The 20,782-nt window shown below is 37.5% G+C and overlaps 2 protein-coding genes across 2 annotated transcripts; both read left to right on the forward strand.

Annotated features, from left to right (window-relative positions):
• Positions 1-1,616: 1,616 nt before the first annotated feature.
• Positions 1,617-14,628, forward strand: LOC126776794 (electron transfer flavoprotein-ubiquinone oxidoreductase, mitochondrial). The gene is made up of 15 exons (XM_050499571.1): positions 1,617-1,755; positions 2,133-2,237; positions 2,488-2,600; positions 2,779-2,977; positions 3,113-3,204; positions 3,363-3,522; positions 6,869-6,981; positions 7,578-7,797; positions 8,197-8,352; positions 8,767-8,891; positions 9,682-9,799; positions 10,238-10,345; positions 11,592-11,705; positions 12,504-12,578; positions 13,346-14,628. The coding sequence occupies exons 1-15, from the start codon at positions 1,722-1,724 to the stop codon at positions 13,432-13,434; spliced, it is 1,821 nt and encodes a 606-aa protein (XP_050355528.1). The 5' UTR covers positions 1,617-1,721; the 3' UTR covers positions 13,435-14,628.
• Positions 14,629-15,267: 639 nt separating this feature from the next.
• Positions 15,268-20,638, forward strand: LOC126776680 (uncharacterized). Its single transcript, XM_050499303.1, has 3 exons — positions 15,268-15,323; positions 19,971-20,212; positions 20,377-20,638. Exons 1-3 carry the CDS (start codon positions 15,282-15,284, stop codon positions 20,636-20,638), a joined length of 546 nt encoding a protein of 181 aa, XP_050355260.1. The 5' UTR covers positions 15,268-15,281.
• The last annotated feature ends 144 nt before the right edge of the window (positions 20,639-20,782 follow it).

The raw sequence follows: 20,782 nt of genomic DNA on the forward strand, positions 1-20,782 counted from the left end.
CAGCGGACGCCCTCTCCTCACGCTCCCGCTCCGCTGCCTCCTTCTGCGACATGACATTTTCGCAGAAGGAGACCGTCTCCAACCAGCACCTCTCGCTACCAAGCATGGCATTTATCACACTCGGCAGCGAGAGGTCTTCACCGACTAAGGCCGCCGAGACAGGCGCTGAGGTCCCCAAGCGGCACACTCCATCAGAGTGTGGCACGCTGTGTCCGAAGGCGCACCACACTCATGGCAGGAGGGTGTCACCTCCCGCCTCGCTATCCGGTGCAGGTACTTACCGAAACAACCGTGTCCGGTAAGTACCTGCGTCAGCCTGAATGTGAGTGTGCCGTGACTCCGTTCCACCCAGCGACTCAAGTGGGGGCGGACCGCCTTCACTGTCACTAGGCCTGCTGAGGGGGACCTCAGGTCCTCCTCCCACCTACGAATCAAGGCTCGCTGGGCTAGGGCCCTGACTCGCTCAACCTCCACCGATCCTGGACGGACGGTGCACTTCCGCAAGCACCTCTGCCTGGAGTTTCCAGGGCGGATCGCTCGCGAAAAGTGTCGCTGCCGTCCATGACACCGTACGGTACCCACGTATCGCTCTCACCGCTATGACTCGTTGCGGCCTCCGCAGAAAAGCTCTGTTACGAGCGGTGAGAGCATCCACCCAAATGGGTGCACCGTACAACGCCATGGAGCGTACCACGCCAGCGTATAAGCCACGCCGACATGAATGAAACGTGAACCGTGGAATAGGAGGGCCTCTGTTTTTGTGACAGAGACCCTCAAGCCCAGCATCCCAATACGGTCCATCGTGAGCGATACTCCGACCTCGGCCAGGCGGGCCGCCTCCTGAAAGGTCTGCCCCGTCGCCGTGATGAGGGTGTCATCCGCGTAGCACAACACCCTCATTCCGGGAAGGATGGGGGCCCTAAGGAGCCAATCGAATCCGACGTTCCACAGGATTGGGCCGAGTACCGACCCCTGTGGAACGCCGCAGCCTACCCAACGCCGGACAAGTCGCCCATCGCCCCCCTCCTAGAGGACCACTCGGTCCCGGAGGTATGCCCCCAACAGCCTTCTGAGGTAGGAAGGCACCCTGTGGTATCGGAGTGACTCCCTTATAGTCTCGAAGGGAAGACTGTTAAAGACGTATCGCTGGACGTACCGCTTTTACGCTTACAGTAGTTCAATAATGATTTTATTATGGTACTTTTACATCAAGTTAATTGATAAAAGTAATATGGAGTAATACGAAGTCGAGACAAGTAGCTAGTTTGGTATAAATTAATAAAATGTAAAGTAAGTAAAATTGATTTGTGCTAGTTAAATAATTTAATAATATCATATGTAAATATTAATCCAATAATATTGGGAAAACTAGCTACAATAATACATAAAAGAATTTATAACAACCAGTGCGAATAAATAATTAAAAACTACATAATTTATTGTATTTAAATCTAGCTTAAAATTTTAAACTTGCCGCGCTAAAACGTTTCAATTTACAAATTAACAACAAATTATGAAATAATTTATTCTAAGTCTTATTTATTGCTGACGTGACAAAAAGACTGAAACTAGTTTTAATAAAATTATCTCATTTAAATTGTATTTTTTTGAAAAATATTAGTAATTTATTTATTACTAGAAATAAACTTTAGCGTTCCCATTTGTCTGACTTAACAATTGTACATACGTAACTAAATATTCGGAACGTATGTTTTGTAAAAATGGCGACAGCAATTGTTAGTTCGGCTCGTCAGGGTAAATAATTATTTTTTCTATCATTAAACTTATGTTTATTTTCGAAACAAAACCATAAACATGTGTAAACAGTTCTGCGCAAAATTGTAATAATTTTGTTTTTCACTCAGTAATTCATTATAACAAATCTATATGTGACGTTGCTTATCAGCTGTTTTGTGAATTTATTTAAAAATTCAAAAAAGGAAGTGCAATGGAAATTTTGAATCATGAATTCAATGTGTTACTTAATATAAAAATAGATTATAGTGTAATTGTTTAAACGTTTCATTACGCAATGTGATTTCAAATATAGAAGTTCAAAGTTCATTCGACATACTTTTATTTTGAATTAATAAAATTCAGTTTTAAGTGCAATTTGTGATCAATATTTATAGTGGGGAGGCTAACAAGTGCTGCTCGAAGACTTTATTCGGATGTTTATCCTAAGATAACCACTCATTATACTATTCATCCCCGCGACAAGGATCCGAGATGGAAAGGTAAGTAACTTATAAGATAACATTTGACAAAATGTTTAATTTATTTTAACTTTACGTCATTGCTGTTAAACTAGCACCCGTTATCTATTGTTTACTCTGATAACGAATTTGGAAGATATGCTGTTAATAATTTATTTATTTTGAAATAAAAAGCATTATAAAAAATAGTAATTCTACTCAAATAAATAAAAAAAAAATAATTTATTATTATCGACAACTCGATATTAAAAAAAGTGATGTTGATTATCAGATATAAGTATGGAGCGAGTGGCCGAAGAGACAGATATCCTCATCATTGGAGGTGGTCCCGCTGGTATGGCCGCTGCAATCAGGGCTCGGCAAATAGCTGAAGAAAAGGGTGCTGTATGTATGATTGAACTTTACATTATTTATGATATTAAAGTCCTCTAGACAAAAAATACACATTATTTAAATTAAATTCAAGCTTAGTAAATATTGTTAATTTATATTATTTCGTCCAGATAGATAAAAAAAAACTATCTTAATAAATATTTATAAAAATAAATCATTATGTGCACAGGAAGTGCGAGTAACACTATTGGAAAAAGCAGCAGAAGCCGGAGGTCACATTCTCTCAGGTGCATGCGTGGATCCCATAGCTCTGAATGAGTTAATTCCAGACTGGAAAGATAAAGGGGCACCAATGAACACACCTGTAACATCTGATAAATTTGGTCTTTTAACTAAAAGTGGGAGAATTCCAATACCTGTATTTCCTGGTGAGTTAGAAAATAAAGAATTTATTTATTGTATTAATAATAATAATAATTGGTGAATAAAATTGTAGAAAAGAATAGAGAACTGATGGAAGTGATTATAATTATTGTATAACTTATATTATGCTATTCTTTCAGGGTTACCTAACTACAACCATGGCAACTATGTTGTTCGGTTAGGTCACTTAGTAAAATGGATGTCTGAACAAGCAGAAGCAGTAGGTGCTGAGGTAAAAGTTATTAAAAACATATTTTGTAAATCTATATCTTAAACAATAGTAAAAATTAAATAATCTTTAAATAAAATTTTAAAACAAAGCTCCGTTATTTGTTACAAATAATTATAATTATAGAAAAGTAACAAATTTAATAAATGTTATCGGCACAGGTATGGCCAGGTTGTGCTGGTGCAGATCTATTATTCCGAGATGATGGTTCCCTTAAAGGTGTGGCTACAGGTGATGTGGGCATAGCTAAGGATGGTAGCCCAAAAGATATGTTTGAAAGAGGCATGGAATTTCACTCCAAGATTACTATATTTGCTGAAGGTAGGAAATCAATAAACTTAATTTACATAAATTTTGAAGTTTTAAATTATGTTATTATGTGGATGAATAAATCAATTTAGTGCTATGATAATCAATCAACAGCCAATCGTTGTCCACTGCTGAACATAGGCCTCTCCCAAGGTGCGCCAAAGCTCCCTGTCCTCCGCCTTCCGCATCCAGTTGGTGCCCGCCACCTTCTTAAGGTCGTCGGTCCACCTGGCTGGAGGGCGCCCTACGCTGCGCTTGCCGATTCGCGGTCTCCACTCTAGGACTCGTCTGCTCCAACGGCCATCGGTCCTACGACATACGTGACCAGCCCACTGCCACTTCAGCCTGCTAATTTTGCAAGCTATGTCGGTGACTCCGGTTCTTTTCCGGATAATCTCATTTCTGATCTTATCCTTCAAAGATACTCCGAGCATAGCTCGCTCCATAGCACGCTGAGCGACTTTGAATTTGTGGACTAGTCCCGCAGTTAGTGTCCACGTTTCGGCACCGTATGTCATGGCAGGTAAGACGCATTGGTTGAAGACTTTCGTCTTCAAACATTGCGGTATAGACGACTTGAGGACTTGACGAAGGTTGCCAAATGCTGCCCATCCCAAGCGAATTCTTCGATCGGCTTCCTTCTCGAAGTTGTTCCTACCGACTTGTATTATCTGTCCTAGGTAGGTATATTCACTAACAACTTCGAGAGGTTTCCCCTCGACGTATATCGGTCCCGGCACGACATGCCTATTGAACATGACCTTGGTCTTGTCCAAGTTCATGCCGAGACCGACACACCGGGAAGACTCGCCTAGGCTACGCAGCATTTCGGTGAGTTGTTCCAGCGACTCTGCTATGATGACGATATCGTCGGCAAATCGAAGGTGTGAGATGTACTCGCCGTTTACATTGACTCCATACCTAGTCCAATCCAGCGTTTTGAAAACGTCTTCCAACGCGTTGGTGAACAGTTTCGGGGATATTACATCCCCCTGTCTCACCCCTCTGCGCAATTGGATCGCCTTCGTCTTACAGTCCTGGATGTGGACAGTCATTGTAGCGGCGTTGTACAGACATCTCAGTACCTCGATATATCTCCAATCGATATGACATCTCTGCAATGAGTCGAGCACTGCCCAGGTTTCGATGGAGTCGAAGGCTTTCTCGTAGTCCACAAATGCCATACACAGCGGCTGATTGTACTCTTCGGTCTTCTGCACAATCTGCCGAACAGTATGGATGTGGTCCACGGTGCTGTAGCCTGATCGAAAGCCGGCTTGCTCTGGGGGCTGGAACTCGTCAAGTCGTCTGGCGAGACGGTTCGTGACGACTCTTGAGAACAGCTTATACACGTGACTCAGGAGGGAGATTGGTCTGTAGTTTTTCAAGAGGGTTTTATCACCTTTCTTGAAAAACAGTACCACCTCACTCCCGCTCCACGTTTCCGGGGTCTTGCCATGTTGGATGACGGAATTAAAGAGGCTTGCTAGCTCTTTCAGGACCGGAGTCCCGCCTGCCTTAAGCAACTCTGTTGTGATTCCGTCATCTCCCGGAGATTTGTTGTTTTTAAGCTGTTCTAGAGCCGCCCTAATCTCTCCTTGGTCAACGACCGGGAGCTCCTCGGAGTAATGGCGCATAAGAGGGGCGCGCTGGTCATCAATACTGATTCCCATGGGTTTATCCGATCTTGAAGAGAACAACTGCCCATAAAACCTCTCTACTTCTCCGATAATCTCAGGCCTAGAGGTAACGACCCCACCATTTTCAGTTTTAAGTTTTGTCAGACGCGGCCTCCCAAACTTGCGAGCGAACACTTTCGATCCCCGATTTTGCTCAATCGCAGCCTTGATGGCACGGGTATTGGAGCGTCGGAGATCGCGTCGCGTCAGCGTTTTTATTGTTCGGTTTAAGGCCTTATCTGACAAAAACGATGGTAGTTCTCGTCGTTTTCTCATGAGCTCGAGTGTCTCAGCAGAGAGTTTTGGTGCGTTGTCTCTTCTCTGTGGCGGAAAACACTTGCGGGATGTGTTTTGCAGTATTTTGACCAGCGTGTCGGTTCTCTCATCAATGCTGCTTATGGTTTCCAACGCGGTGAATTGATTTTGAAGTTCCATTTGGAACTTTTCGGAGCCTTGAGCAGCTTGGAGCATGGTAGGTCGGAGAGTAGACCTCATCATTCTCGATCTTTCGGCTTTTAAGTTGATATTTAGAGTGCCTCGAACCAAGCGGTGATCACTTCCGGTATTAAACCTGTTGATCACTGAAACATCTCTAAATATGTGCCTTTTATTCGAAATGATAAAGTCTATCTCGTTCCTTGTCACGTTATCGGGGCTTCGCCAGGTCCACCTCCTCTGAGGCTTCTTTTGAAAGAAAGAATTCATCAAAAAAAGCCCCTGCGCTTCGAGAAAGTTTACCAGCATTTGCCCCCTGTGATTTCTGCAGCCCAAGCCGTAAGGTCCGACTTTCGATTCACCGCTATCTTGTACTCCCACTTTAGCATTAAAGTCTCCCATAACAACATTGTAGTGGGCCCTCGAGGTGTCGTTGAGGGCCTTTGCGATGTCCTCGTACATCGCTTCGACCACATCATCAGAGTATGTCGAAGTTGGCGCATATACCTGTACAACCTTCAGGGAGTACCTGTCGGAAAGTTTTAGGACAAGGTACGCTACCCGATTCGACACACTACTGATTTCCACAATGCTGCTAATGAGATCCTTTTTGACAAGAAAACCGACACCACCCTGGGAGAGGTTATCACCTTCGCGGAAGTAGAGTAAGTTACCGGACTCTAGAGTTATCGTGTCCTCCCCCTGTCTTCGGACTTCAGATAACCCCAGTATATGCCAGTTTATATGACTTAACTCTACTTCTAATTCGGCGAGGTGATGGTCCAGCCTCATCGAGCGTCCATTATACGTTGCCATTTTCAGTCGTTTTATACGGTAGCCTGCCGTGAACCGGTGATTCTTAGCACCCCCTGCCCTGCCGATACCGCGACCGCTACCTTGGTCGGGCCTAGCGGGCTTGCCGGTAACTGGGGGCCTTTTTTTGGGCGCATCTGCCATTAAGGGAGGGGTTTGCCCATACTCGCCGCGCTGGGCAGGCGTGTTGGCGAGCGCAGTAGGGGGTAAGATGTTTATGGGAGGGGGGACGCTGCTGCCCATCCCCCCTTTTCCCCGTCCCTCAGTTGCCTCTTACGACACCCACGGGATGAGATTGGGGGAGTACTATTCTAAGCCGGTACTCCACGGCAATGATATGATAATAAAAATAATAAATCGATCATCATGAAAAAGAAGGGTACCAACACCACATCCACCCCACCTCATATCATAATATATTTATGTTACAGGATGTCACGGGCACTTGACAAAGATGGTGTCCAGTAAATACAACCTTCGAGAGAAGAGCGAACCACAGTCTTATGGTATAGGATTAAAAGAGCTTTGGGAAGTTACCCCAGAGGTAAGTCATTAATAATTATATATTTATATATTACTACTTCTTTATAATATGTATATAAAGTATACAGGATAAGATAAGGATAAGGATGGCCTCGTTGGTCTAGTGGCTTGATGTAAGGCCGCAGACCCGGAGGTCCTGGGTTCAATTCCCAGTCGGGCCAATAAAAAGTTATTGGGTTTTTCTGTCAGAAAATTCTCAGTTACAGCCCGAGTATGGTAGTTAGAAGTCTGTTTTCTCCCGTGCCTCGGAAAGCACGTAAAACCGTTGGTCCTGCGCCTGAACTCTCTCCGGTTGTGTCGTATTGCCGTCTCATCGGATTATGAGAGTTAGGGAATAGAGAGTGCACTTGTGTTTGCGCACACACTTGTGCACTATAATATCTCCTGCGTAGTTGGCTAATCTCTCTTGAGATTGGCCGCCGTGGCCGAAATCGGTCTGGAAGACATTATTATAAAGGATACACAGAGATCCTTTTGTCAGTCAATATGTACTAGATATTAAATATTTTTTCCCAATTGTTTGCTTCTATTGTCTGAAAAGTAAAGAGTAGCCATAGTTTATCTAAGGAATCTAACGAGTAAGTATCTTCATTTCAGAACCACAAACCAGGCCTAGTTGAACATACTATAGGTTGGCCTCTAGACAAAAACACATATGGAGGATCATTTATTTACCATCTTAATGTGGAGGAGGGCGAAACACCCTTAGTTGCGACTGGCTTTGTCGTGGGACTTGACTATACCAACCCCTACATCAGCCCTTTTAGAGAGTTCCAAAGATTTAAGTTACATCCCTACATAAAGCCTATGTTTGAAGGTAAGTTATAAAATGCTTTTATAAAACAATCATTTTATATGCAAAAATTGAGATTGGTCTGTTTGAGACTAATAGAAACTGCTAGACTAATGACCAAGGAAGTTGGCATATTAATGTATTTTTTATAGAAGTTTTCTATCCTACTTTATTAAAACTCGCCGCTAGATGTCGCTACAGCACATTAAATTGTTAACCATTCAACTGATCATGATAATTGGTATTTACACAGGCCAATGTCTGCTGTGGATCACTAATATAAAATATATACTATGTATATTATAATGGAAATATTTTCAAAATATAATTATTTAAAACATGTTTTTGCAAATACTATTAATATTCTGTATACCTACCATTCCTGATAGCCAATGATTAAGATACCTAATTTTAATTGTACAGGTGGTACTCGGATAGCCTATGGAGCCCGAGCGCTGGTGGAAGGAGGCTGGCAGTGTCTTCCAGTCCCAGTGTTCCCTGGTGGATGCCTGGCTGGTGACACTGCGGGTTTCCTCAATGTTCCTCGTATTAAGGGCACTCATAATGCTATGAAGAGTGGTAAGAACTCATACTATGTTTTAATTTTGAATGCTGAAAAAAAAACCACAAATTTTTATCACTATGTATTTTTATTTGTGGTAAATATTACACATAAGTATATATAAACCATTCGTTAGAGCCAAACTTTAGATTGACATATTCCTTGTGATTTGATGATCTTATAAAATGCACTACAAACAGTTTTTGATTAATATATCTTTATTTATAATACAACATTATTCCACTTGACTACTTATCAACTTTAATTTCACCAACAATCATAACGTCAATTATTTTGGAATCCATAGTGAATACCATAGATAATTGTAGATCTCGACCAATGACGTCATTTCAATTCAAGGTAGCTTATTTCAACTGCAATAACAATCGGTTATAATTCAAATTGTTTCTAACAAGGAGCTTTATTTAAAGGTATGCTAGCAGCAGAGTCTGCGATGGAGCTGATTCTGTCAGGAGAGGCTACTCACGAGAAAGGTGTAACGCCCACTCTGTATGAAGATAAACTGAAGGAATCATATGTTTACAAGGAATTAAAGGTAAATGAATGTGATTATTTATTAATATAGTTTACATTGAGAAAGAAGTTGTCTTTAAGGACGCTTCTGATTATAAATCTTGGCATTGTAGGCACTCTCCCAGCATATCTTATGATTTATCATCTAATTCACTGCCAAATATATTTCATCCAAATTGTTTTTTTTTTTCGATTTGTATGGCAAATACTGAACAGTGCTGTTCCATACAGAGGATCTGCACATTATTCGGAAATTTAATTAATATTATATTCCAAGTCTTTTTATATATACAATCTGTATGTGTCGATAGAAAAAACTGCCATGCTTATATCCATTAAATCAAATTGGAGCAACATAGTGGAGTAACTCCAAACCTTCTTAAAAGAACAGGAGGCCCAGCCGTGCGGCATTTACAGGCTTTATTGCATATTTGCAACGTATTTCGGGCATTGGTTATTTATTTACTTAATATGTACTGGTAAAGTAAATAATAATAAAAATATCCTGGGACATTTTTCACACACGGCCATCTGATCCCAAATTAAGCTTGTACAGAGCTTGTACTATGGAAACCGGACAACTGATATACTACATATACTATTTTCTTTTGTAAATACATACTTATATAGATAATTACACCCAGACTTAGGACAAACATATGTGTTCATGCACACAAATATCTGTCCTGGGTGGGAATCGAACCCACAACCTTCGGCGTGAAAGGCAAACCACCAACCACGCCAACCGGCTCGTTATGTTATGTTAACATATTAGGTATGTTAGCTAACTTTGGACATATTGTGCGTTTCAGCAAGTACGGAACTGTCGCCCGTCGTTCCACACATCGCTGGGCTTGTACGGCGGCGTGGCATACTCCGCATTCTCCACTATGGTGCGTGGGAAAGAACCTTGGACCTTAAGTCACGGGGGTGAGTACACATGGCAAAAACTGATGATATCTAACTGGTTGAAAAGGACATTCATATTTGTGATACGGCAACAACTCAATTTCATTTCTGACCCCATTCCACTTATTTGTTGTACCACGACTTGAGATACAGGTAAGCTATTTAAAAAAAAGCAATTCGTGTTATTTAGAATCATCTTTAAACAAGCATAAAATAAGTTTTGGATTTTAATTTATGTAACCTTCCATATTTGTAAAAAAAAAACAAATAATTGTGATATATACTTTGAACAATGTTAAGCAAATTCTAAGATTTGGTTTGTCATCTCGATAATAATAAAACAATAGTTAATCATAACATAAAATTATTTTACTAATAATATAAAAAAAGTGCAAAAAGTGTTTAAAGTTATCCGAAGTGTTATGTATTAAATTTTTTACTTTTTTTATATAATAACAGGTGCAGATCACGCGAAACTAAAACCTGCCAAAGAGTACCAACCCATAGAATACCCCAAGCCGGACGGCGTCGTCACCTTTGACTTGCTGTCGTCAGTTGCTCTAACTGGTAACTTATTTGTAACTTATTTACGTACATACATTTTTATAAAATACAAAATTAAAATAAAAAGAAATTACAGGCACAAGGGGATATAACATCTTAGTCCCCAAAGTTGGTGGCACATTGGTGATGTAAGCAATGGTTAACATTTCTTCAATGCCAATGTTTATGGGCGTTGGTGACCACTTACCATCAACCAAAAGTACATACAATTTAATTTTTTACATTAATATTTACACACTAATAAATATTTTAGGATAATAAGATGCTCATATGTTCGTCCGCCTACCTATATTATAAATAATAAAAAACATATTATTATACGATACAAAATACACATTACAAATTTAAAGCAAAAACACGCCGTCTAAAAGATAGTCCTGTGTCATTGTACCCAAGACGCTGGCGCTATTGCCTCTCTGCACCGCTAGACTCAGTCTTTGCGCTAAATAAGCGCCAGCTCTTGGGTCACCAGAAGTGTGGTGTTCCTTAGAAATATCTTTTATGATTTTTTTTTGTATCGGACGACCATGGACCCAATGTTTCAAAACCCAGCCCCGCAAATTCATATCCGTTGGATAAAAGTGAATATTTGCGGCGCTTGATTATTTGAGCAGTTTCAGCGGCTGCACTGGCTTTACGACGTATTATTGATAAGAGATACTGCCAGCGTATCTACGCAAGTTACATCCCAAACAAGAACACGTCCCATCGACCATGGCACTAATGTCGCTCCATCGGGTCTCTTGCCATGACGCATTTCGTTTAAAAAAGTTATTTTTTTACTAGTGTCACGACTTTTCACGGGTAGAAAAAGAGAGTCCATAAAACTATTGTATCGTAATACATATAACCCGAATTTACCTTTATTATATCCCTTTACGCGGCGCAATAATCACCGTCGTAATTCAGCCAATTTTCACAAAAATTCAATGAATTATACGCTTAAACCTTTTTCATATAATAATAATATAGTAAGAAATTAGTAAATTTTTTTTGTTGTATCTCAATTGTATGGACTTCTGTTGTCTGAGAATAAATGCTTATTATTATTTTTATTTTTATGAATCACACCGTCTATTGGAGTTTATCGGCAGACAGATTGACGCGGCGAGGACCTTTGCTTATAGGATACTATACGTACACACACATACACATCAAGTGCACACGTTCACACATTCACACACGCAATTGTATGACATCAGAAAAACCTGTAATGTGACTAATAGCGGTTAAATAATTGTTTATTCAGGAACGAATCACGAAGCCGACCAACCTCCACATTTGACGCTGAAAGATGACACCATACCCGTTAAGAGGAATCTCGGAATCTTCGATGGACCTGAGGCTCGGTTTTGTCCAGCGGGTGAGTTATAATAATAAAAATAATAATATCCTGGGACATTTTCACACACGGTCATCTGCTCCCAAATTAAGCTTGTACAAAGCTTGTGCTATGGAAACCAGACAACTGATGTACTACATATACTACTTTTCTTTTGTAAATACATACTTATATAGATAATTACACCCAGACTCAGGACAAACAGACATGTTCATGCACACAAATGTCTGTCCTGGGTGGGAATCGAACCCACAACCTTCGGCGTGAAAGGTAACTATTTACCAACCACGCCAACCGGCTTGTCAAAGTTCAACTCATTATTTAAAATACGATACAAATACTGTTTACTGCACACTAATAAACATAGTCATTAAAAAAACAAGAATTTACAAAAGGCGAGGCGGAGATTTACCTTATGAAGACAGCATCTCTTCCAGACTTCACTAGGTGGTAGGGTTTTGTGCAAGCCCGTTTGGGTGGGTACCATTCACTGATCACATATTCTACCGCTAAACAGCAATATTTATTTGTTGCGTTCCGGTTTGAAGGATGAGTGAGCCAGTGTAGCTATAGACACAAGGGATATAACATCTTCGTTCCCAAGGTTGTAAACGCTTTGTTGAATCTTTGATGAGAAAGGAACTTATTAAAGTTTAGTTGTAAATAGTAAATAAAATAATTAAAAAAAAAACACCACATATAATGTAAATATACGATTTACATACACAAAAAACTGTCATTTAGAATAAATCAGCTTCTTAAGTTAGTTTACATACCAACTCTGTTAGTTACATGCAATAATATAGGCTGTTTTTTCAGGAGTGTACGAATTCGTCCCTCTGGAGACAGGGGAAGGGCAGAGGCTGCAAATCAACGCACAAAACTGTATTCACTGTAAGTTACTATTATATACAAGGCTGAACTGCACCGGGGTTCCAGCTCGGAATCCCTTCGATAAGGGTCTCTACAATATCATATTTTGTTTTTTTTTTTTTACAAAAGATAATAATTTACCGGTGGTAGAGCTTTGTGCAAGATCGTTTGGGTAGGTACCCACTAATCAGATATTATTATTGTGTTCCAGTTTGAAGGGTGAGTGAGCCAGTGAAATTACAGGCACAAGGGACATAACATCTTAGTTCTTAAGGTTGGTTGCGCATTGGCGATGTAAGCAATGGTTAACATTTCTTGCAATGCAAATGTTTATGGGCATTGGTGACCACTTATCATCAAGTGGCCCATATGTTCGTCCGCCTACCGATACTATAATAAAATCATCTTACTATACCGAAATATATATTCTTTTGTGTTTTTTAAAAATTATTTGAATACTCCACTTCTGTAATGCTCTAGGGCCTCCAACCCTTAAATCCAGTCGTTATTATAAGCTATAAAAATGATCGTTTAGTCTTTGTTCCTTTTAATCGTTAATTATGATATTTTTATGAAATAATAAACAGTGTAAATATTATTATTTCTTAGATAGCAAATTATAAAATGAATACAATAATAAATAAAAGACTCAAATGTCAAAAACATATTATAAACATCGAAAATTGCTATATTTATAAAATTATTTCTTATAAACGAAATGTTATTTTAAAATTTAAATTTCAGACACAAATACATTTTATGAATATAATAATTCTGTAAAATTACAGGTAAGACTTGCGATATCAAGGATCCGTCGCAGAACATCAACTGGGTGGTACCCGAAGGTGGTGGCGGTCCCGCTTACAACGGCATGTAAACTATGTTGTCGTTATTTTATTATTAAATATTGAAGATACTTCAAACATCCATTGGAGACCAATTTACCTGAATATTTTATCTGCGATCATGGGCGTTGAATTATTTAATTTTAATGTTCATATTTATTTCTGAATTACAGTATCAAACTTAAAATCTTATATCTGGACTGGATATAATATTTAACTTATTTTGTTTTTCTGTTTATATATTATGTATACACATATTGTTACCGTTTTTAAACATACCTGTAGTTTGGGACAACAATTAATTTTATAATTAATATTAAATTACCCTGAATTTATTTACAATTCCAAATGGCACCTAATAGTAAGTTTCTTTGTTAGTTACTGTATTTTATGATCCGATTTTGATTTGATTGAGTTACGACATTAGTGTAAATAGAGCTATGAATATTATTTAATAAGTAAACGTGGTATATATGTATTTCTATTCGACTATTGTAAAGTAATAAAGACAGTCCTTACTAGATAAATATGCGTGTATATTCCCAAAATATATTTGAAGTCACTACTGACAATATAATGTACTAAATTTATGAATTAGTCTGAAAAAAAATATCGATTTTACGAATTATTTTTCAAGCTAAATGCAACTCGACAGTCATTTTGGTTAAAATACTATAAATTAATACGAAGCAATAATAATAAAAAAACTCAATACCGTTGCTAACGTTACTTAAGGCATCGGTTGACGTCATAACAGTATTCGGAACAGATAATAAATATCTTTAAATGTCAACTGAATAATGTGACAGAATTTGAAGCGTTTTATTGATGTTAATTCAATTAAAATAGATAAATGAACATATTTAATTATAATATATTTTGCACAGTAACACTAATTAACAATTATAATATTTAACATAAACTTGATCGTTTTCTACATTAATATGTCTATAAGAAAACTGCCTTTATATTTGTAAAGCTTTATAGTTCTGTTTTTTGTACGATAATAATAAAATAAATAAAAACATATTTTTCTACAAAAAAAGTTTTGAAATCTTTACATACATACAGAAATGATTTATTGTATTTTGAAAGTGAATTTTATATAAATTGATAATCTGTACTTGAATGGTACCTACTTGCTATTTGCATGAGTGTAAGAATCCCAATTAGAATAAGTGTTGAATTTATATGTTTGAAAATAATAAATAAATATTTTGAATAAATGTTTTTTTTTATTAATACCCAACACAAACCGTTTTGATGCGTCAATTAGCTGATGTTTTTCATGTGGCGTGAACATCCTTTTTTTATCTCGCCGGTGTATCCACTAAAAAACCAGTAGTAACCGATCGCTTGCGCACTACCATGATGACCAATCGGTTGGTCTGTCAATGTGGGTCTACAATTCTTCGGGGAACCGGGAACCCCTCCCGGGGTACAGAGTGCCACGCTTAGGCCGACGACGCCTTTTCCCGGTCATCTTCAGCGAAACGGGTTTGCGGCGTGACCTCAAGTTTCGTTATGCCATATCCTTAGAACGGTCGTATCTGATATTTTCCAAGTAATGTAGATGTCTTTCTTCTTCAGACATCTTGTAATAATTAAATTTCGACTTTTATATATATATGATAGTATAAACATATGTGGCCAGTAACAAACGTTTAATAAAGTCAATTATAGCTAGCGGAAACAATATATATATGCTTAGAGATATGAAAAAGCAGGTTAAAGGTTGATTGTTGAAACTTATTTTGGTATTGCTATTTGTCAAAACATATTGGTTTGTCAAAACACTTGACAGAATTATATTAGAAGTTGTAAAATGTTCGATTAAAGTCATGTAGCATAGTTGATATATAAATTAAAAGTCGGAAGGATGTTTGTAGCTGTTTCTGTGCTTGTATTGTTTTTGTTCGAGGTATGTGTTATTAATAGTAGTAAAGTTTTGTGTTGCTTTATACAGTAAGAAGTTTTAAGACGAAAGGTTAAAAAAATTGAATTGTTTCCCTTGCAAATCGGGCCTTTGTTAAACTTCTTAACCTATGTGTAGGGATAGAAAAAACCTTTTAGCGAAAAGTTATATTATTTTAAAATTTAGTTGTTCAAAAAACTATAATTAATGTAACCATAGGATATCTTTGTATTTGTGCATTCCATAAACGTACTCGCTTTGCGTCATTTTATCCCGTGTCTAGCGAGATTGGTGAAACGCAATCACGTGGTTGAAAAATTGTAAACTATATCAACAAGTACTAATCGATATATGTATGTATATTATGTGCAAAGAGAAACACAGCCTCTGATAACTTGTAAAGTAAAGTGAACAGCCTCTAAATGTTCAGGAGGTTAAGGTTCCTCTCCTTTTTGGTGAGAAGGTTGTAATGACTTAGTCGTTTTAAATGCACTCGTAATTTTCCATTTTCTCCAACAGAGCGAAGATAAATGGTGATGGTCACCCTGACTTCTTCCTTTCATATTTCCTAATATTTCCTACATCAAAGGTGTGATGAGAAATCTAAATCAGACGGTGTCATTACACACAGTACAGTACAGAAATACCAAAAACACGATGGAACAATGCTGTGATGTATTTGTGCAATTAACATGCCATCTGCTAAAACAGTTACTAAAATGATGGTTAAAAATAACTGAAATACGCTTCTTGTTATGTAAACAAGTAGGCGAAATGGCTCAGTGGTTATAACTCGTAAATCTTAACAGGCCGGGTTGAGTATCACAGAATTTTCGTGTCTTTAATGTAGCGTTGATAATTTAACTTGTGCTTGGTGGTAAAGGAAAACATCCAACAACTTTCATTGGAACAGCGTGTTGGAATAACTCCAAGGCTCCAAGCCTTGTCCTGAAAAGGAGAGGAGTATTTACACTTACAGGCTGTTATTTTACTTTAACTACCTTATAAATACACATTAAACGACGTTCAATTTAATTGCACATTACTGGTAACTTTAAAACAAAATCATGTAAAAAACGCCCATTATATCCGCTCAAGCATGGAAGTAATTTGAAAAAATAGCATGTCACAGTTTTATTACACCATAACTGCACGGATCGGCTATTATTGCGTTATTATGTCTGTAAAAAAAGAGTTCATAGCCATATCCACCTGTTTGCTAATGGATTTACTCTCAAGCGGCTTTTTGACAATTACCGAATGAATAATGGTGCTATAAAAGAGCTTTGATCGAACGATACAAAATGAACATTTTGTTAGGAAGTCTGTTTATTTAGAGTATACATTCACGTTATAAATGGTGCTTAGTTTTTCTTTTTATTTGCTTTGGGTTTTATGTTACATCATTTATTAAGTTCATTTACTGTAGAAAATTCTAAAAGAGCTGGAACTGTCAATAATGTTAGGAATATGTCTTCAACAACTATATGCTAGGTATGTAATGTTATATATTATAACATTAACATCGAAAATTATCATTATAATTTTTTTATAATTTATATATATATATATACTTTTTTCACTTTAACCATTAATTAAAGTGAAAAAAGGTATTGTGACATAATTATGTGTCGAACTTTGTCCGAAATAACCAGGCGAATTGCAACCACCCGCAAAACAGATTATATTTAAGAAATACGAAAATTATTTTCCTTTAATAAAATCCTTAGAGGTAGCGGTACGTTGTCATCTTGACACAAATATTAGACATTCCACGGAATATATATCTTGATTAAATTTAACAAATTTTGTTAGGGAAAAATAAGATGCACAGGGCAAATTTATGTATGTAATAAAGTCTCTTCGCCACTAACACCCCATCCCGCGTGATAGGCCATCAACCATTTTTACGATCTAAATTTGTTTAGACGTTAACCCCTTAGCTTTGGGTCAGTCCTTGTAATAGACTGTGTTACTTGTTTCCTTCGTTTATACCTTTTGTTTGTGAGTTATAATATAAAAAAAAAATAGTTTTTTTTAAATAGTTTAAGTTATTTGTCGACGGATTAACATAAGGCATTTGATTCAGTTACATTTTTTATTGAAAGGTTCCAAAATAGCTTGTTCAAGATATTTTATTGTTAAGCCTAATGCAAATCACGAATAAAAATAAAACATTATAATGAAAGCACCGATATATAAAACTTTATTAATCGTAAAAATATAGCAATAAATATTAATAATATAATGTAAGCAGTATGAGAAGGTTGTCATTATTAAAATAATAAAAACAAGTTATGTGACCATTGTAAAGGTGTAGTGTTATATCGTATACGAGATAATTTTGCGTTGTTCCTGAAGGCAATTTTCGAATAAAGCGGTAATGTTTACGAGACCCTCAAAATTAGGGATGCGATGTGCGGGTGCGTACTTCGTTACTGGATCAAATATTACACTACTGACGAGATTTCAAAAACTCAGTGACACACATTTGAACGATTCACTTCTAAATATTCTTTAGAAAGTCTCTAGCTACGCATTTTTAGAAAGAAATATCGCAGCAATTATATTTGGATATTCAACACGCATTTGTAACAAAAGTTTCTGTTGTTTTTGGTGTGTGATTATTTGTGAATTCCCGGAAAGAATTGTAAACAGAAACGCACTATTCGTTTATAACGTAGTAAATTAATAGCTTCGTCACGGTAGCATGCGCAAGCGATCCCGTGGCGCTCTTCGTTAAGATGGAAAGGGTACCGCTGGTTATTTAGTAGGTATTCCGATGTTTGGAGCGCACTCGGCGCCTCGGATACTGGCGAGCTTCATATAACACCCCCCTCACTGTTCCCGTGGGGAAAACGCGTAATACGTTTTTTCAGCGTGAAAAATAGTAATAGCATATAAATATCCCTTTGCTGAGGGCTAAGCCTTCCTCTCCCTTTTGGGAAGAAGGTTTGGAACTTATTCCACCACGCTTCTCTATTATGGGTTACACGCGGAAGATTTTCATACGAATAATCTTTTACAATATTTTACTTATCGCATCAATAATTACGTTAATATTTCGACCGTTTCGATTATCATTTAGCATGTTTAAATATATTTTATTTACATAGTTACGTAGTAGTTGACTGCCTCGTTGGTCTAGTGGCTTGATATAAGGCCGCAGACCCGGAGGTCCTGGGTTCAATTCCCAGGTCGGGCCAATAAAAAGTTATTGGGTTTTTCTGTCAGAAAATTCTCAGTAGCAGCCCGGAGTATGGAAGTTGGAAGTGTGTATACTCCCGTGGCTCGGAAAGCACGTAAAGCCGTTGGTCCTGCGCCTGAACTCTTTCCTGTCGTGTCGGATTGCCGTCCCATCGGATTATGAGAGTTAAGGAATAGAGAGTGCACCTGTGTTTGCGCACACACTTGTGCACTATAATATCTCCTGCGTAGTTGGCTAATCTCTCTTGAGATTGGCCGCCGTGACCGAAATCGGTCTGGAGGACATTATTATTATTATTATTATTTACATAGTTATAAAAAACTGTATGTCATCATAATGACAAAATATTTCATTAAATCCAAGTAAATGATATGGCAAGAACGTCGTGACGCGGTCGGAAGTTCCCAAAGTACCTACTTTATAATTCTTTCATTATATTTGATGGATGGAATTCATCGTTTCGTCATCATCATACAGAAAATAATCTCCATTAAAAAGTTCGTTATTAAAAATGCTATTAGCTATATTACTCTTTCAAACATAAAATATATCTGTCATCATTGCAGAGTTTATTAACTATTAAAATTATTCTTTTGTTAATTTAACTGTTGCGTTAAAAATCAATACAATTATCAAATAATGCAAATGTTTTTTGTGGCAATTAATGTGAAAATTAATTAATATTTTCAATAAAGTTTACTTGTGTAATTGTCGGGTAATTGAAAGCAGCGCTTACATTTATCATTGTCAGTATAATCATACTAGAAGTATTTTAAGCAAACGTGAGTCATTGTTTTCTAATATCTTTTTCTTTTGTTATGGTTTTTTTCATTTGTAATTATTAAAACAACCTGACCCAATTTTTCTTTTCCGTTGTTTCAATTTATGTCCAAATTGTATAAACTCATTTATGTCGTCATTCGACTCAAGAGTGGGGCCGAATTGAAAAAGTTTTGTTCAATTATAATTCGTGGAACGATGCGCCTCCTACAATGTATTCTTTGCTTATTGAGAGGATTATCTTTACAAAGTGTACATAATAGAAAAAGTTTTGCTTAAAAACAAACTTTGTTAAAGTAACTTGTAGTCTTTAATAGCTTTTAAAGTATCTGCGAATTTCAGAAGAAAAATATAAGATTGATGTTAATATCCATTGATGGATAATGAAGAAATTTATCTAAGTAAGATTAATTTCTTAGTCCTATTTAATATTGTCGTTTTTCGATGTATGTATTTAAACGTAAATGGCTTAGCGCTAACAGTCGCGGCTTCGTCTGGATATATTTGAATAAATATATCCAGACGAAGCCGCGTTAGTTAGACTAATTAGTGATTAGCATACCAAGACCAGTAAAATTATTTTTTTGGAATTAGACGCAAACGCACTGCGTATCACTGATACGTGGAGCTAATTGAACTGAACACGAATTATTAATTGTTCTCAGTGTGTCGCGGATGACTACTATTACACCCCATACAATGTAACTCGACCAACACTATCCGGTATTGCCGCCTATCGATCTTCGTTAACACTGGATTGGATAGCCGCGGAGGATTCCCGTCAAAGAGAACTGGCAGCTGCCTTTGAGACGGACTTAGCTCCTGCCAAAGTCCTTAGCACTGATTGTATCGCTTATCCTAGACCAGCACCAGGAAAAATTGGAAGACTAATGCTGGAATTGCTTAAGTATATTAAAATTTATTGATTGGTTAATATTCCTGTTTCTTTCAGAGTAATTTTAAATTTGTAGTAAATATTTTGATGATTTTGCAATTAAAAGAAAATATCGCTTCAATAAAGATTACAGACATCAAATGTAAGAATATATAGTAATTTTTCATTGCGTCTAGGAATTTAGAAGGCGATGATGGAATATTGATTCCTGAACTGATTCAAGCTTTGATTCGAACGAAATTGTTAGTTGATACTTCGATTTTGGAGTCAGAACCGGATTTTGATTCCTTGGTTAAGACGCCTGGTGTTATGATGGGAGAACCACATACAACATTTCCAAGAGTCCTATCCATAGTTTGGATGCTTGTGAATGACGCAGCCACAACAAGAAAAATTGGCTGGTGTCCAATAAAAAAGGTATTAAGAAGAAAAGGTTGAAGAATGATGTAGAACCAATATTACCATTATTTTTTATAGATTTAGATTAAGGATAATATGAGTTTCTATACACCGTAATCGGCTAGTCTCAATTAATCAATTGATGATGATGACCTCCTGTCCGATTTCGGCCACGCCGGCCAA

The sequence above is a fragment of the Nymphalis io genome, chromosome 21, assembly GCF_905147045.1.
Source record: "Nymphalis io chromosome 21, ilAglIoxx1.1, whole genome shotgun sequence".
Classification (NCBI taxonomy): Eukaryota; Metazoa; Arthropoda; class Insecta; order Lepidoptera; family Nymphalidae; genus Nymphalis; species Nymphalis io.

Coding starts and splice junctions, on each gene's coding strand:
- LOC126776794 (XM_050499571.1), top strand. CDS start 1,722: ATGGCGACAGCAATTGTTAGTTCGGCTCGTCAGG. Junction 6,982..7,577: donor TTTGGGAAGTTACCCCAGAG/GTAAGTCATTAA, acceptor TCTTCATTTCAG/AACCACAAACCAGGCCTAGT. Junction 8,892..9,681: donor ATGTTTACAAGGAATTAAAG/GTAAATGAATGT, acceptor TGTGCGTTTCAG/CAAGTACGGAACTGTCGCCC.
- LOC126776680 (XM_050499303.1), top strand. CDS start 15,282: ATGTTTGTAGCTGTTTCTGTGCTTGTATTGTTTTTGTTCGAG. Junction 15,324..19,970: donor TTGTATTGTTTTTGTTCGAG/GTATGTGTTATT, acceptor AATTGTTCTCAG/TGTGTCGCGGATGACTACTA. Junction 20,213..20,376: donor CTAATGCTGGAATTGCTTAA/GTATATTAAAAT, acceptor CATTGCGTCTAG/GAATTTAGAAGGCGATGATG.